Genomic DNA, 18,352 nt, shown 5'->3' with positions numbered 1-18,352 from the left:
GCTAGATTGGACTGGGATTTAAGTAGGCTGGTCCAGTAGAAGATAACCCTACACATGGCAGTGGGGTTGGAACTAGATGATCATTAATGTCCTTTATAAGCCAAACCATTCTGTGATCTGTAAGGAAACTGGAGGCTGCCAGCATGACAGTTAAAACAGATGACAGTAAATAGTGTATATTGTTGCTCAAGAGGCATTGACAAGGTGTTTGAGAACTGGGGGCTTCCTTTTGTGGGAGAGCTTTTCCTAGGACTGGATGTGTGATAGCACCTGTGCCTCAGTGGGAACTGCCAGCATGGACCTCCTGGAGATTTCATCAGTGAATATTCATGGAGTGCCTTGAAATGAATAGAAGCAGATGAGCTCAAGTGTCACTTCGTTACCAGCAGCCCTGTACAGCAAAGGCTATTGCTGCCACCCAGGAAGGATGCAGCCTGCAGCACCCTTTGCACACCAGCACATTTGCAGATGACAGTGACACACAGCTCTCTCTTCCTGGGGAGCATTGGTTGACTGCCATGCTAGTGCAGCTCAGCAGCATCGAGTAACACACACAGCACATTGAAGGTGATACCAGGTCATTTTTTGAGAGTTCGCTTTCCAGTGAGCTTTGGCAGCACCTTTGCAGAAGTTACTGTGTAGAGTTTTTATATTGTGTCTTCTCTAGAAGTTGGCATTTCCGTTGTTTTATTTCAAGTAGTATCAAGAACATGCTTGGTGTGTTAAACATACATGTGTTAGAAACTTTTGGTGTACTTATGAATGATAAATATCCCCTTATATTTTAGTCAGGAGGCTTTGCATCCATCTTCAGTGAAGAAATGCCACAGGTAAGCTGATGTAGTGTGCTATGCCTTAATTTATTTTTTTTTTTCAAGAGTGATTGTATCCCTTCTCTCAGTGTTGTCCCTGAACATCAGCTTGCATTTTCAGTATGTTCCCTTTTCTCCATGAGGAGGGTTACATCAATTTATATGTACAAAGAGCTTGAAATGGAAGATGCTGTCATCCAGTGTGTATTTGACTTAAATAAAACAGAATCTCATCATGGGAAATGATGGTCAAACTTAACTATTGGCATTGCTTTGTGTATAGGGCAGAAAATGTATGCTCTGCATGTGTATATTCTATGTTGTACACAAACACAAGTGCGTTTTTGGTAAAATCCTGAGACCCTTTAAATAAATGCAAAATTCCCACTAATTTGAATAAGGCCAGAATCCCATATGTTGCTTTCCATTTTTTCTGAGCATTAAGAATCCATCATTGCCAAACTACAGTTTGCTTATTTTTGTTTAACTATTCCAGAGCAGAGACCAAACGAGCAAGGATGAAAGCTTCAACATGTTGCATGCTTTAATTTGTAACAAGAACTTTCTTGTTACTCTCATTCACACCCTTGAAAAGCAGAAAAATTTCTCAGTGAAAGACAGGTATAGTATGATTATGCTTTATCATCTTCAAGAAAAAGAATTAGCAGGAAAAAACAACATGGGTTGTAGCACACAAATGTATTTTCTGTTTTTTGCAAAACAAGCTTAGAGCGCTCTGGAGCATTTTTCCTTCTCCATCTGCACACACTGAGGAAGAAAAAACATTGCCATTAAAACAAGCAATTAAAGAGAAATTGGAATGTTTGTACATATAAACAAAGAGGTAAAGGAGCAGGAAAGCTCAGTTCAAAACTGTAAACACTTCCTGCAGTTAGATCAACAGTTCTACAGTTTAGAAATGTTCTGTCACTGAAGCAGGTGTTGTTCTGCAAAATTAAATTTAGAGATGCACGTTTCTGTGTTTAAAAAATAGTCACAAAAGCAGATGGACTTGCATTTTTTATATTTTTGTAGAGAACAGTGGACAGTTTATGTGCCTGAGGAGCGAAAACTTAGGATAACTTAGAGAACTGCACTAAAGTGTGTTTCATTTATTAAAGATAACTGGGAAGAGAAATTCCAGAATTACAGCATTTTTTTTTTTTTCCCCCTACAGGTGCTTGTTTGCATCTTTCTTGACTATTGCATTACAAACTAAGCTAGTTTATCTGACCCATATTTTGGAAGTATTGACAAGGGACTTGATGGAGCAATCGAGCAATGTTCAGCCTAAGCTCCTGCTCAGACGAACTGAATCTGTGGTGGAAAAATTGCTGACAAACTGGATGTCTGTCTGCCTTTCTGGATTTCTCCGGGTACGTGTTCATCTTTTCACTCCTTTAAGATACGCAGAGAATTTCATTAATTGATTTTTTTTTCCATAGGAGCTGTCACAGGGATCAGTTTAAAGGAATCAGTCTAGCATTTAACATTATGAGTGTGCACTCTTCTAGTTTAGGTGGCTTAGCTGGCTGCCATCAGTGCGATGCAGGAAAAGAGCACATCTCCAAGCAATGATCGTGTCATGTATTTGGCCAAGATTTGGGTAATTTTGTAATTCCAGCATATCTTTTTCTCACACCAGACATTTCAGCCCAGTGAGATGTATTGTGATCGTATTAAAAGACTGATACACTTGTTAAAATGCAGCCGTAGCCCTCTGCAAATTGTTGGAAAGCTACCAAGAAGTGGAAATTTAAGGAAAGCCATCCTTTGGAAAACTAAACTTCTTTCCAAACTTTTCAACCTCCAAGTAGTATTGCAGATTTCAAGACCTAAATTACTTCAAATGAAAACAAAATATGAATTTAGTTTCGTTTTAATGTTTGTTTCTTTTAGTAACTTGATAAAGCTTTGTTCTTGGTTTCAGTGCTTGGTTACTCTTCCTGTCTCTCTTATCAATGTGATTCTATCACACTTGGTATCATTCTCATCAGTGCTTGCATTAATACAGCAGCAGAATTGTTTGAGGCTCAGCAGCTCACAGCAGTTTGCTGGAGCCAAGGAGAGTGCCAAGGAACTGTCAGAGATATGTTCTCAATACACCAGACACTTATTTTTACAGAGCTGTGCTAGTGAGATGCCTTAGCTGGGCTGCAGGAATGGTGTCACGTGGAAATAGAGATACATCCTTCCTTTCTCAGGTGCTCTCCTGAGCCCTGGGGTTTAGGCAGGAGAGCAAAGCCTCGGTTCATTTCCTCTTTTGCTGATGCACCAGGGTAAGTCCCACCAGCTTGCTCCCAAGACATTTTTCAGAGACAGAAATCCCTTTCTGACACCAGTTTGAAAGGAAACTAGTTGTTAGCTTGTTTTCTCACAAGACTGAAAATGGAAGAAGTAGCTGAAGTAGGCATGTGAACATGTGCGTGTCTCACCCCCCCACCCACTCTTTGGTGGAACTAGGAAGTGTCTGCCAGGTGGAGTAGGAGCAGCTTGTCTGTAGTGTGCTTGTGCACAGCAAGGGGCTGTGAGCTATCTTGCCACTCACTCCAGATGTCCCTTGCTATTTGCATGAGACTTTCACACTGAAAAGCAAAAGATGGAGGTTAAACAAATAACTAGATAAATCTGCTTGGAGGGATTTTCTTTTCTAATTGCAAGATAATGAGTTACTTAAAAGGAAATGACACCATTTGTTACACTTGATTTTTTCCTAGTTATTCATGCTCATTTAATGATTACAAAAGTAAACGTTTCTTGCATTTTTTTCCTGTCCTAGGAGACAATTGGTGAGCCTTTCTATTTGCTGGTGACAACCCTCAATCAGAGGATAAACAAAGGACCTGTTGATGCAATAACTTGCAAAGCCCTGTACACTCTTAATGAAGACTGGCTGCTGTGGCAAGTGTCTGAATTCAAAACAGTGGTATGTTTGCCAGCTTGTGTTCTCTCCAGGAAGGGCAGCTGTAATGTTTTCTCTGTTTCTAAGAAGCTAAAATAAGACTCTTAAGACACTAAGGTAGTGGTTAAGTACCCAGATAGTAAAAATGTTATTGCTGACAAAGTTTCCAAACATGCTAAGAGTTTAACTAGCTGGTGTTTCACTGATATACATTTCACAAATAGCACTTACTCCTCACTTCACAGCATGCATTAATCACCAAAGAGTAGGTTAAATGAAGTCTCAGGGTATTAAAAAATACTTCTTATTTTAAAGTATACTACAAAAATACAAACATGCTTAGAATTTAAACTAAACTACACTTCAGGGATGATTGAAAGAATGGAATTCAGAGCTTTTCTTTTTCTACTGTGTTTACTTGTGGCTAATCTTCAGGCAGTGATTTGCTGTGGGTTTCCATATTATTAGCACCAATTCATCCTCAAATTAGCAAGGTTATGGCATGGTGGATTTTACTTAGTTGCTTATCTGAGAAGTCTAGCTAAGCTTCTGAACTTTATCATAGATTTTTTGCCTTTCTCAAAGCACCTAAGAAGTACTTAGTGTTTTCCAGTTGCACCCAAACATCTTTGAAAGCTGGAGTTCCCTCACTGATTGTCATTGTGGCTCTGAGATGAGAAGGGATAACAGGATTATTGTACTTTGGAGCATGTGAAAATTGTGATTTTTAGAGTAGGAGGTCTAAAAAAGGTTTTCGGAGCACTCTTTTGCTCCAGAATTTCCCAGTGATTTTAGGTCTGAGAACTTAAAAATGTTTATTTCCAGTCATTTTTGTAGCTTCCTTGCTTCTTAACTCCTGGTTTCTGGTCAGTTACCTGACATAATGAGGAGTATGAGAAGTGCTGCTGAATAGCGGGCTTCACACCTTGGGAGCAGAAATTGGCAGGTAGTGATGACCATGGCAAGGACAATTCAAGTGCTGGTGGCTTTGGGGGAGAACTCAGTCCTTTTCAGAGCCCATGTGCTCAGTTTCTGGTAGGGCTGAAGTTTCCAGGTCTGCCTGTCTTCTGTTTTGAGGCAGAACTTGGAGGTGCTAAGATGCCATATACTTGAATAGGCTACATGACCCTGGAAAATCTGGCTGGTCAGCAGTCCATTGGACTTATCTCACTTGGCCACATAGGAAACTCACTGAAATGGCAACATTTCTGTGAATCATTTCTGAATTGTCATTTTCTACTGAAAGCTTCAAGCTGATAAAGTAATAGTCAAATCTTCCTCTTACAAAGCTGTTGTTAGAGACTGCATTTGAAGGTACTTCAAGCTAAGTTACCAGAGTGTGCATTTGGAAAGGAAGTTTGTGACTAAAAATCAAATACATAATTCAAGATCTTTGGTTTCCTTGTTTGCATGCTGCATCCTGACATGTATTTGAGATCCAGAGTAAATTTAAATATATTGCTGTATGTACCCATAGGATGCAAAACGCAGTAGTGATGCAGAGCAACAATTTTCAAGCAAGCTCAGTATGCCTGTTACTAGTAGACTGCACAGAAACATCTGGTCCTGTGGAATTAGTTGATTTCTCTTATTTATAGCACACATTCAAATTGAGAGCACACATTCAAATTGGGGAGGATTAATGACTGAAACTGCTGAAGAACCTTGAATACTTTTTCTAGAGCTACTTCTATGCATGCAGTCAGTGATAGGGTCTTGTGGTCAGCCTGCAGTGAAGAGGAGAGAAGGTAAGTGGTCTGAAGGACTTGTTATCACTGGGGAGCACTGCAGATGGATGAGGAAGTGAGAGCCCACAGCCCTTCTTGAACCTTGTTTCCTGCCTTTGTACTTTGTATTCCTGCTTTTGAATAGGAGATAATGATACAGCTATAAGGTTAATATAGATCAGCTTTCCCCATTTAGGTGCAGCATTCCTTGGGCTTAGCTGAGAAGTGCTGAATGTTCCCTTTAAAACCATCACAAAAGGAGAGAGGAATCCTTCAATAAAATTGTAGAGATGAAGTTCAAGGACTGTATTTCTGGCTGGACTGGGAAATGGTTTTGTTTGGTGGTTTGTCTGAGATTTATGCTGGAAGCTAAAATGGTGCTGTGAAAGAGACTTAGGTGGAGTGGTGAGGCTTTCTGGGCTGAGGAAGCAAGCAAGCCAGCTGTGCACATTTTCCCTTCAAAAATAGCATTTGACAGGAGGCTAAAGAGAAAATAGTCAGTTCTTTTCTCTAACACCATTTCAGATGCACTGCACTGGCATGCAGGACCTGTGAGCTTACAGACTGGCAACCAAGTGTTTTCTCCTTGCTGTGGAAAAACATTTCTGCCTAAAGGATTGGAGGTTTTGTTTTCTAAATGGAATAAATCCTGATCTGAGTTTTCAAGTACATTTGTACAGTTGCTGACTGCAGTTGCATTCTGAGTCATGCAGTATTTTGTTGGTATTTTGGTCTGCCCCTTTCTCCAGCCCTACAATAGCAGTACATTAAAATCTACCTCTCCAGAGCAAAGTCTAAAAATACTGCCAAAAAGAGGGTGATATACAGATGGTCAAGAAAATCTGAAGACATTTGGTGTCCAGACTTTTTTAAGCTGTGTAGGCCCTTGAAGATACAGGGATACATCTGGTAGACAGTTCAGTTCTCAAATCAGTAACAGGGTACAAACAAGGGTGTAGGTGCTCTGCATGAGAATCTCTCCTTTCAGGATTTGGGAGTTCCAAACCAGTAAAAGCAGGACACAGACAGCCTCCTAAAAATAAGGGTGAGCTCCACAGATCCAAGAGAGGTTTTTTTAAAATTCAGGCCATTTGTAACCAGAAAAAAAAAAGAGAAACATGTAGTGTTAGAATTGCGTTAGAGCTGTTTCCTGGCAGGGCCCCATGCCTTTTTAAAAAGGCCACAGACCTTGGATCACCCAACGCCCTACTGTTAACCCTCTCTGCTAGAAAGGGAAAGGCATTGAACAGAGATAGGCTGCTGAAGTACATGCTCAAGTGGAGGAATTGAAGGAAAGATGCCTCTAAAATCATTGGTCAAGTATGGGCTGAGAATCTGTGTTCTTTCATGCTGTGCTTATATTTGAGTACTGAGAAATAAAGCTGCCTTGAAAGAGACTTGGATGTGTCATGGATCCTTTTCTCAGGCTGAAGAAGCAAGCCTGCTTTCTCACAGGCAGACAAGCAGCTGCACCCCTCGGCAGATAATTTGCTCAATGACTGATGAAGAAGTGCACTCCACAGCTGAGTGTTAGCATTTCACTGAAGAGTTTCATTTTGAATAGAAAATGCCAGCCTGGAACGGGAGGCTGTTGCGGCTGGGTCTGGGGATCTGTCCGACCCCTGGTTCTGCCAGAAGCAAACCCAGATAGATGTCCCAGGGAAGGAGCCACTGTCTGGGGTTCCAGGCAGTTTCCACCCAGGGGTAACCCTCAGGAGCGTGGGCAGAGGCTTAAGTGAACAGCTCTTTTAGAAGTGATTTCTGCTCTTGCAGTGATCAGCTCAGATCAGCCCAGCCAGCTCTGTTCATGGGTTACCCCAGCTGTGTGTAGACAGACAGGAGATCATGTGGCGTTCCAGGGGAGTTCTTTAATGCAGGCTTCAGCAAAGGGGGCCAGTGATGATCTACCCCTGATCTGGGCAAAAGCTGGGGTTTTTATAGGGAAGGGGAGAATTGGAAAAGGGACCAATGGTCTGAGACTGGAATGAGATGACCAATAGTTAACAAGGAGATAACATGGGGTCCTGAGGCAGGGAGGGGTCCACAGCTTAGTCACCATGACTAGGTGGTTTTGTCTTGTCTTAGGGGGCAGATCTCCAGGAAGGAAGCCTGTCAGAGGACTTGGCTTCCTCCACAGGAGATATTCTCAGTGATGTATCTCCTGTGAGAAACCAGGGGAGACTTCTCGTGGTGGACTTGGGGCTTCAGCATTCCTTTGAGTAGTCACTACTTATTTTAAAAAAATATTTTAAAAAATGCATTTGGGCTGTTGAATGCTTTGCTGAAATGTATTTGCATTTTTAGATGGGAAGAAATTACCTAATTCACCTGTTCAGACAATTGCCTTTTATTAAAAGTGAAGCAAAGCCACGTAGTGGAAGGTTGCTTCAAGTGTTCAACTGCTTTATCAGTTAAAAGAGGGGTGTTAAAAAAAAGTGGGTGGGCTGTAAGGGAGTAAAGCAGAGACAAGGAAACCAATTTCCTAATAAGACATCATCATTGTGGTATTATTAGTCACACTTTGTGAGAGATAAGGAAGCTATTAAAAGTGTGTGACATACGGGGATTTTTGTCAGCAGAAAAGAACGCAGCAGCCCTCACTATTGTGAGCAGTGCAGATGTTGGCTGCAGGAGAGTCCTCTGGATTAGAGACAGACTGCAGCATCAACAGCACAACCCTTCCTTTGTGTAGTGCCCCTCTAGCCTAAATGTAACTCCTGCACCATTTTCTGTGCCAGGTGGCTAACCCTTGTGTAACTGTTCTATAACCTCTTCACAGGTGACTGTTCTGGTTGCTGCAGAAGGATCATGCAATCAATCTGATTTTTCCTGTTGATTGTATTTCATAGTCTGGGAGACAGGAGTAGTTTTAAGGCAGTTTTGTTACATGGCACATGCTGGTAGACTCTTAAATTACCTTTCACCAATCAAAAGGGGATTTTTTGGTTTTTTCCATCTGTCTGCTAAGGAAATATGATTTGTTCAGATGCAATGCTGATAATAATGCTGATGCATGGGGTAATGAATAAGAGTCCTTGCATAGCCCAAATTATTGTTTTTTATTTCTAAGAAGATATGATATTATCACATTACTTTATTAAGCCACATCTCATTTATTATCTGCTATGTTTATTAATAGCTCTGCTAAATAATTCATTGTGTGAAATTAATTTTCAAGGAAACTAGAAATCTGAAAAGCCATCTGCAAACACTGTCTTCAAATGTCAATATTTCTGTGACTGCATGGGTGAAAATACATTTTTTTAAGTTAGTTCCTGTCTTGTAGCTAGGTTCCAAGCTAGTTCCTCTACAAGTAGTTGCAGGTGCCACCTTCTCCTTAAGTAGCCTTTAACAATTCTTGCAACCCATGTTAAAGCTTTTCTGAAGAGTACTGTGATTTTGTCTTGCTGTCGTAATTTCTAGTGCATGAAGTCTCATCTCTAGATATTATTAGCTTGAACCAGGTCCTATAATTTTCTCCTGAACCTTTCCCTAAATTAATAGTATTTTTATTTCCTCTGCAAAGTGAGAGAGCTTAGAAAAAGGCTTGATGATATTATCTTGTGACTTTCACATGTCCTGTGATTTCTCAGATATTTTCTGACCTCCAGAGCTGATCATAAAAGGGCTTTCATAATTTTACAATAACTTCTGTTTCTTTTTCTAGTTCTACACTGTGTGTCTAAATATAGTGATTGTGACTGTCAGCTTCTGATTAATGGTTTCTAAAGCCAGGGATTGTGCTGTCAGACAGGTTGAATCTGATTTATGAAAACTTCAGCTGCAGAGGGACAACTTAATAATAATTGGCTTTCCTAGCTCCCCATCAATTGCTTCATCACTTAAGATTAACTTCTGCAGGAAATCATACCAGCAAATCCATGTGGCTCTCATGGCTTAGAGACTTTTATGTGTTTAAATATTCCTTCCCATCTGACCACTCTTTTGAGTTATAAAGCATTCCTATTATCCTCACACTTTCACTTAAGGAGTCTGTACATGACTTGTATTCCACCTACGTGAAGGATGACTACTCTCTTTTTACAGTCTTGTCATCCTACAGCAAATGGAGCAGGAATGGGAGGGCTCTCATGTGCTAATGATTGAAAAGGCTGCACATTCCTGTGGAGCCTGTGTAAGAGCATGTGCTGAAAAGGCAAGGAGGAAGAGAAATAAGATAGTTCCTCCTGATGGTCTGAAAGGAGTGGAAAATGAAGCAGGAGCAGGAACATGAATATTGCAGTGTAGGAACCATGTAGAAGGAAAGGATCATTTGAAGGTATGAATGCTTCCAAGGGCATAGAGCCAAATCAATGTCAGTTTAAGTGTGAGGAGCTACTTCAGAAAGATCAGTTCAGAGACTAGAAGGGGCAAAGACTGATTAAAATGAGTTTTCCAAGGACAAAATACAGTTAGTCCCTGTCCACATTTTAATCCTGCAAGACCATGACCTCAGGGTAGTCAGAGTCAAGGACAGGACTGCTGTCTGTTCAGTAGGTCTGTGGGCCTAACCAAGCATGACTCCCTCGTTGCTGTGCCAATATATTTTTTACTAATTTTCTGCATGAAATCCCAACCTGAGGCATAGTGTCCAGTCTGCTTCTCCGTCTGCAATTCCCACATATTCTTGTCTCTTGTTCCATCTGTCCTTTCCATGGACTCATTTTCCTCACAATTAAACGTCTCAGTGTCCTGATCAAGTTGTTCCCTATTACTTCAGTTACATCCTAGTCTTTCTTAAATCATGATGTTCATAGTTATGCAACCCTGTTTTTAATACTCCCTTTGCTTCTGTAGAGACAGTAAAGTCAATTTTTGTTGCATTGGACTACTTTTTTTTACCAGCAACCTGTTGTAATTACACATTACACAGCTCTTCCTGTGCAATAAGCAGAAAATACTATTCTAGAACTATTAATAACTACCTATTTTTCTAAGAAGATAGAAAAGTTGTCCCTGCAACAACATGGACAGAAGTTCTTTCCTTCACATGACAGCAGAGAAGAAAAATGGTTTACTTGCTTCCTGTTTTAATGCTCAGTCCTTCACAGAGTCACACCTGCAGACCTCTCATTTTAGTCAGAAGATAAATGTTATACCAGAACCATTGAGCAGACAGAATGGTTTGAATATATTTATTTCCCTATGCCACTTGCAGTTAAGTGCTGGCACCTAAAACACTGGTTTTAAATCTGTCCCAAGACATCTCCAGCAGAACATCTGTATCCATGTAGCTGGACAGTGATTTCACTGCACAAGGCAGGCTGTGGCACTGGAAATTTTCCATGTTATTGCTTGGCAGTAGCAATTCTGTGCTCGTCCCTGATTCCCTGCCTTCTAGCAGTTAATCTGCTTGACCTGATCAGAAATACGACCTGACAAAAAAACCATTCCCTGGAGATGGTCACTCAGTGTCACTGGCACCTCCTTCCAGCCCCTACTCAGCTCCTGTGCAGCCTAGCAGAGGAGTAGCTGTGAGCTAAAGGATAGGGGTACTGTAACCAGACATAGGTATTTGACCTGAAATAACAACTAACAGAAAACTATGCACTTTTCTGGGCAGATCTGTACCACTTTGGAGTCTATCTGCTGCAACATGCTCTCTTTTCACTGCTTCTGTGGCAGCCCTGTCTGTGCTGCCTCCAGAGACAGGGCTGTACGTAGACAGATGCTGACACCTCCAGGGGAGGTGTATTTCTTTGTGATATAAGGCACTCAGCATAATCTGCTGGTGTAAATATGCATTTTAACACTGCTTTCTATCCACTCAGAATCAATCATGCTTACCATGACTACTTACTCAGCAACCTTATCAGATCTCTTGTCACTTACAGTTTTGCTGTTAAGGCTTTCATTTTACATAAAAGATCTGCTTTTTTTAGAACATGCATTGTAATTCTTCCTCTTGTTTTTTTTGTAATTCACTGAAATACATTTGCACAAAAACAGAAGACAAAATACACTCTTGGAAATATATAGCTATATATATATTTTTTCATTTTTTTGAACAGGAATAATTCTAAATGCTTCTTTGTGTAATTCCTTCAAACAATCTTTATTTGAAACAGCTTTATTAATAAATATGCTGAAAATCTCTCAGGTGCTGAAAATCTGTCAGGAGTTTGTAGATTTCCTTTGCCAGGTGTTCCCTGTAAATCAGAATAACATTTCTTTCCCCAGACGGTGAACATTATCTTTGAAAAAATCCCAGAAAACGAGAGTGGAGATGCCTGTCAAACTATTCAAGTTAATGTTCTGGACTGCGACACCATAGGCCAAGCCAAGGAGAAGAGTCTTCAGGCTTTCTTTAATAAGAATGGGTTTCTCTATGGTCTTCAGCTGGATGAAATTGGTCTTGGTAAGAGAACGTCATTATGTTGTATTTTCATGTAGTTTACTGGTCTGTTGTGGAGTTTTCTTATTAGGAATGCCTACCTTTGGCTTTGTTTCTTTTCAGAGTTCATACAGAACGTAGCTTTCATGAGGAATTTTGAGGCAAAAACTAGATCATTTATGTTACCAGTTAGAACACTGGAGCTGTATCTGCTTCACTTCCTTTTCTGGGGCTGGCCTGTCCACCTAAGCACAGCTGATTGTCACATTTTATCAGTGGAAAAGATGACATCATGATTAACGAGTATTTTAGTCCCAATCTACTATTCCTCCTACCTCCCTTCCTTCCTTCCTACAGGCCTACATTACCCTTGATCAGAAGAGCCTTTAAATAAATCTTATTTATAGTCAGATTAGATTTATATAATAGTTTGCCTGTGACTCACAAAGTCACCTACAGTATCTACAGATGTAAATAAGGCTGTTCCAGTAGATGAGTCAAACCACCTTTCCTTGTTGGGTTTTCAAGAGCCCAAGGTCTGTAGCTACCACCACCATACCACTTCCTACGTATCCTAGTGGGAAACCTAACAAACTCTATATTGTAGGCATTTGTCACCTCCTGGACTTGCTCCCCAAGATGCCTATACTTCCTCACCTTCTCAGACTCTGCGTTGGAAATTGCTCGTAATTTACTTTCATATCTGATGTCTTGATGTCTATATACTTTACAAGTGCCTGACCACCCTTCACAAATACTATGTCAATCTTGTACAGCTCATTTTAGTGATCTCTTAGATGTGGAACCTTTCTTCTAGTCTTCTAGTCAGGCTTGTGCGGCAGAATAGTGATTAGGTGAAAGCACCTCTGAAAACTGCCTTAAAGCACCAAAACCTGCTGAAAGGGAAGCCACCCAGGCTGTCACCCCAGAAAAGGAATCAGAAGTGTGGGAGTGCACTTTCATGTGACCTAACACAAGCAGCTCAGTTGGGAGTCACTGGTCCAAAAATATTTAGGTGTTGTTTTTCTTTACAAATATCTGTACAGTGAGAATGCCATTGGGGTGTAATTGTTTTCTGTTGCTGTCATACTGCAGAACTTGTGTCTGAGGAGCAGCAAAGAGAGTTGTTAGATATTGATGGTTCCTCAGAGGTGATGGAGGATGGGATAAGGAAGCTAAATACCATCGGTCACTATGAGGTAAGCACAGAAGCCAGACCAATGGGTTGAGATGATGTTTCTCCACAGCTCTCAAATGTGATCTGCACAGCTTGAAGTCATAGCTGAGCATCAACAGAAGGAAAGAATTGTGTGGCAAACAACTTTCTTGCCAATGAGTCATGATTTCTGTTACTTTTCAGAGGTTTCCTTGTTGCAGGGTTGCTTGGTTCAAACATATCAGGTACACTGTTACTTCTGTCAAGTATGTTATTTAAAACAGAATCTGATTTCCAGCTATGAACATTGCCTTGGGTCTTTTTGAGTCTCTAGTGTTGAGTTTTTGTTGCGCCATGAGCAACTGTTTACCTCATCCCACCTCATATTTTGATTATCTGAACAGGCAGTATTGATACTCCTCTGAAATATCTACTGAAATCTCAATGCAAGTCAGAATAAAAAGGATTGATGGCTTTTCTCCCTCTTTTCTTGCTACCTCCTGTGTCAATCTCCTTGCCTTTTTCTCTCTCTGTTTCTGCTTCCATCTGCTGTTGGCACTTGTACCATAAGTCTTCCCCTCTGCTTCCAGTTGCACCTATAAAGCAGTTGTTTGCAATGCTGCAATAATCTGTCCATCATTGCAACAACACACAAAACTGCAATTGGTGGCAGAACCCTCCTGGGTGTAGCACACTGGGAAAACATAGCAAGCAGCATTACTCCTCTAAGGAGTTTTCAGTGACACCAGTCAAAATAGAAAGTGAAATGTTGGAGGGAAATGTGCAGCAGGTGATTTGCCTCAGGTGATATGAAAGTTCACACGTGATGCTTACAGATAGATTCTGGAAATGGATGTTATCATGCTGAGTGCTTTTACAGATCTTTCCTCATGCCTCGTTGTATTTGAAAGTCTGGCTCTTAACATGTTCATAAATTTTTATTTATTTAAAAGTTTTGCTGCTGTAGGTCTGTGCTGTGCAGTGCAGTATGGTGCTGAGGAACCTAAGCCAACATGGAACATGTTGCTGTCTGCATGAGCAAATACTGTGCCATCCATAGAGAAACAAGGATCCCTAGCAGGACTTTGTATCCTGGGCAGAGGACAAGGCTGCTTAGATGCAAAGCAAACTCATCTGGAGTCACTTTACAGATTTCTGTAGGCATCTCGTTACCTCACAGGGGTCAGCAGTGATCGCAGATGTCCCGAGTCATCATCCAGTGGCTTTTCCTGTGCCTGTCTTGAATCTATAGATGAACATGTGACCTCCTCCACTGCACTTGTAGAGATTTTGTGCAAATTAGGACATTGTAGTGTTGCAGTTTGAGCCTGTGCAGCAAAGGTTAGCTTAGATTAGATATTAGGTTAGCTTTGAATTAGATTAGGTGTTTGAACTTCTGTCTAATGCGTACCTGCCCGCTTTACCACAGGCAGCTATTGCAGGTGCTCTCTGCTTTTCCCAGCCGCCTTTTGCATGTCTGGAACTCATGGCATGCTGTGGCTCATGGGTGTCAGACCTCGTGGCAAATAAGTCTGCTCCAGTGGTCTCTGTCATCCCTGGGTATCTTTGTCCCAGCCCTTGTTTTGTCTGAGATTTCTGCAGGCAAGGGTTTCTTGCAGATGCAAGTTAGGTAGGAGGCTCAGTTGTTTTTGCAAAGCTATAACTACACTAATTATAGCTTAGCAGCTGCCTTATGGAAATTGCACTGCATGTCTCTTCAGTATTTTAGTTCACATTTTCTGGCACTGACAAAATAATGTACATTTTAGGCAAAAACTCAGTGGTGTTTTAGGCAGTGGCTTAGTGGCAAGTATTAGCCATTAGCATATCTCGTTTGTTTTCTTGTATGCATATTGATGCAAAAATTAATCAAAAGTGTCTAGATAGCAAGAAAAAGGAACATTGCATACATTCTGTGAGGGCAGTAACATTGCCTGAGAAATTCCAACTTATATTTCAACAATTCCTTGAGTTTTGGAATGAGCCTGAATTCTTCTTTCTGTTTGCCAGCCTTAAATGCTGTAAAGTAACGAGATGTTCGAAATTGGGAAGTGCCATCAAATCTTTTTTAGACATTGAAGCACGAGGATTGTGTTCTGAAGGTCCCAGAGTCACCAGTCGATCTTGAAAATGTAGTCTTAGCTTCTACACTGCAAGAATGCACTTCTGTGTAGTGTTTGTGAATAGCAAAAATCCACTGTACTGTTAGACTCTCCTATGCCTCTGGCCTGTGTGCTACTTTTGCTCTAATTTTTTGATTCCTAGGAGGTTTATTGATAGGTTTATTTATGTGGTCTGTACTATCACATCCATGAGAATAACCACAAGCCGTGACAAGAAAGTTACTAATTATCTTGGCATCTTATTCCCCACACAAGAAGAGAGCTGGGCAGTCACTCTCAGATCTGCTGTCCAGTCACAGATCTCCAGTTTCCCAACTGATACAAGTATCCCACGTTCCAGGAGCAGGCAGGGCCCCATGGAGTGAAACTGAGTGTGATCCTGGGAGCTCACTGGCAAGAACTGGATTACAATGAGGACAGGAGGCCTGGGGAACAAGAGGCATAGAGCCACACTACCATGTCTTCTGTTTTGAAAAGTAGCTGTATTCCATGTTGTCTGGATTGGAAGAGATCTCTCCTCTCCCTATTTGTCCCCCTCAATAACACACCTGACAAAGCAAAGATCTTTTGAGGTGTCCATAGGACCAAGTGATTTAGACAGCAAGATGCAAAAATAAGGGGGTTTTGATGTTTTTTTTAATTGGATCACACTGAAAAAAACAGCAAGTATGGCTGCGGCAGTAATGACAAAAAAGGGAAAAAGCATAGTCTACTCATTGCTAAAAGCATAATTTGTCCCAAAAATAAAACCTAGTGTGCAGACTTTGGTTGTGCCTGCTCTGCAGCAGTGTCTCAGATTCCTGGAGGGAAGCACGGTTCTGCCTCTGAGCTCTGCCCATCTCCCTCAGGACAGAACTCAACACATTTCAGCACTGAGCTGCCCTCCTTCTTGGGGAGGGAATGGAGGCAGCACGTGGCCCACATTGCTCTGGGAGGGGGGTAAGTTGCTGGGTAGCACAGTTCTTGTTTATCTGTCTTCAGGGCCAAGTAGGAGGATTGTCTGGGTGTTTGTATCCCCTCACAAGCTAGCCTTAGAGCATATTCCTATTTGTAGTGTGTTTTTCAAGTGTTCTGTGCTGTCTAAAATAGTTCTGAAAGTCTGTATGATAGATGGAAGCTCTGCAAAAAAATCATAAAATAGATTGCATTTACTTTCCAGGAGCAAATGTAAGTGCAGATTTTTTTGGCACAAGACACAGCTTTTGATAGAGTATCTTAATGTTTAAACTGGTTTCTCACACCAGGCTGGCTGCCAAGGTTTAAAAAACACTTAAATTATTTTGGCAGAGATCCCTTCCTAGAACTGGCCGGTTGTTTTTGTAATTATAGAGGCAAGTACACTAGAACTTGGCAAGACTCAACATTTGATAGCAGAGCAGTGGTGTAGTTCTCAGTGGGAGCCATTTTTTAGTTACTCTTTGACAATAAAAGCATGGCTTGCCAGTTTGTTTTAAAGATAATGTGTAACATCCTGGCAACACTATAAATTCAGGGAAAGAGGAGATACCTTTTTCCTAGAAATCCCAAGATGGTAAGCTACAGATCTTGATCTTACCGTGTATAAATATTTTGCTCAGTTTGAAAATAGTTCTTGGGAGCACCAGGCTAAACCCTCAAAGTGCCCCCTCCACAGGACATGGGTAGAACAGACTGAGCTGAAAGAAAGGGGGCCAGAAGAGAATTCACCTTTGTGTGCACCTCTCTGCCTCACCTTCCCGTAGGATCCTATGACAGTGGATGCAGAGAATTTAGTCTGAGCAATCTGTAAAAAAATGGATGCAAGAAACAGCACAGAGCAGTACATGAAAATGAAAATGTCCACGTATGGGCTGAACCAGAAAAATCGAAGGAAGGGAAAGATCTTCAAGGTTGGTGCACTGGAAGAGGTGCCTTCTCATCTGGCTGGGTAATGCTGAGAAAGTTCAGCTACTGCCTGTGCTTGAAAGCCCAGCACTGGCTGCCTGCTGGAGGCCATGCACACTGTGGTGAGAGTAGAGAGCTGTCCTGCACTGCCATAGGATGAGGGACAGAGGAAATGAAACTGAGGCTTTTGTGAGTTCTAAGCACTTTTGTTTCAGCGTGATTTGTTTGTTTTTTCTTTCAGATTTCAAATGGAGCAACCATAAAAGTCTTCAAAAAGAAGGCAAATACCCGATCAGGTAACAAAGGGACTGTGACCTATTTAAACTTCAGCGCAGAATGGTTGGGAATGCAGAGAACTGAGCTGTGAGATCTTGGTCAATAGGAGGTCAGAGAAATTGGTGCTTTGATACTGTTGAGCCAAATTAAGAGCCCTGGCTCTGGGCCTCTGGCAGGCACAGTGGGCCTAAAAGGAGGAAAGAAGGCAAAGGAAAGAAGGACAGAAGGGCTTACAGTCCTCAGCAAATGAATGCTTAGAGATACAGGCTCATAGGCAGGAAAGCAGGACAGGGAAGCCCAGGTGACACAAAGAGAGGGAACATGTCTTTTTCTCCCTGGTGGCCAGAACTGTGCATCACAGACATAGTGCTGCACTGTCCAGAAACATGAATGATAAAAACCCCACTGTTTGGTAATTGTCCTTATTCTCTTGACTGTTTCTGAAAGTTTTGACTTGGCTGTCTCGACAGCATGTCAGGAGATAAAGGGTGCTTACAGGGGACCAGTTCATCTCACCTAGCCTTGTGATGCAGGTTGCTCCCACCCAGATGGTGCATGAGGAGAGACCTTTCTGTAGCTCCTGTGAAGAAACACACTCCTAACATGTGTTTCCTTGTTATCAAAGTAGGAGAAACGTGTATCTCACTGGGGTGGCCTCTCCCTCAGCAAAACTGAGATTGTCTGTTCCCAGCCGTTATGTTCAAGCCTGACCTCAGCCCACCTACACTCAGCACTCTCAGAGACTTAAACCACTGCAATCATCTCATCTTGTCCTCCTTTCAGAGGAGCTGTGATTGCTGCCAGCTTACCCCAGCAGCAGATAGGATGCCGTAGCGTAGTGGTCCGAACTACAGGTTGGCACTAGAGAGGTGCACAGGGTCTGTGCATTTCTCAGAGGCTTCCCCCACACTGCAGGCAGGAAAGGATGACACTGACTATTTGCTTGGCATCCTGGATGCACCCTGCTGCACAGCCCAGAGCTCAGCAGAACTCACAAGCTTGTAGCTGAGTGTTTTATTAATGGCTGTTTGCTCTCTGCTTTTGTTGTTTAGATGTGGACTACTCAGATGAACACTGTCATTTGGTGAGTTGAATCATTACACTGCTAATGGTAGATTTAATACTGAGCTGTATTTGGATCTGTGTAATCTCTCTAATC

General features: G+C 41.6%; 1 protein-coding gene across 1 annotated transcript in view; it reads left to right on the top strand.

Annotated features, from left to right (window-relative positions):
- The window catches only part of PLXNC1 (plexin C1), a 70,292-nt gene that overhangs the window by 42,169 nt on the left and 9,771 nt on the right, over window positions 1–18,352 (top strand). Inside the window, exons 18-25 of the mRNA XM_023929411.2 lie at window positions 789–830; window positions 1,309–1,433; window positions 1,990–2,188; window positions 3,592–3,738; window positions 11,622–11,799; window positions 12,871–12,974; window positions 17,159–17,213; window positions 18,246–18,277. Of these exons, the coding sequence (XP_023785179.2) occupies window positions 789–830; window positions 1,309–1,433; window positions 1,990–2,188; window positions 3,592–3,738; window positions 11,622–11,799; window positions 12,871–12,974; window positions 17,159–17,213; window positions 18,246–18,277 (882 nt within the window). The remainder of the gene's footprint in view (window positions 1–788; window positions 831–1,308; window positions 1,434–1,989; window positions 2,189–3,591; window positions 3,739–11,621; window positions 11,800–12,870; window positions 12,975–17,158; window positions 17,214–18,245; window positions 18,278–18,352) is intronic.

Source organism: Cyanistes caeruleus, chromosome 4 (genome assembly GCF_971803275.1).
Source record: "Cyanistes caeruleus chromosome 4, bCyaCae1.hap1.1, whole genome shotgun sequence".
In the NCBI taxonomy this organism is placed as follows: Eukaryota; Metazoa; Chordata; class Aves; order Passeriformes; family Paridae; genus Cyanistes; species Cyanistes caeruleus.
The sequence above is the reverse complement of the archived record's forward strand: the minus strand, read 5'-3'. Positions and strand labels throughout refer to the sequence as shown.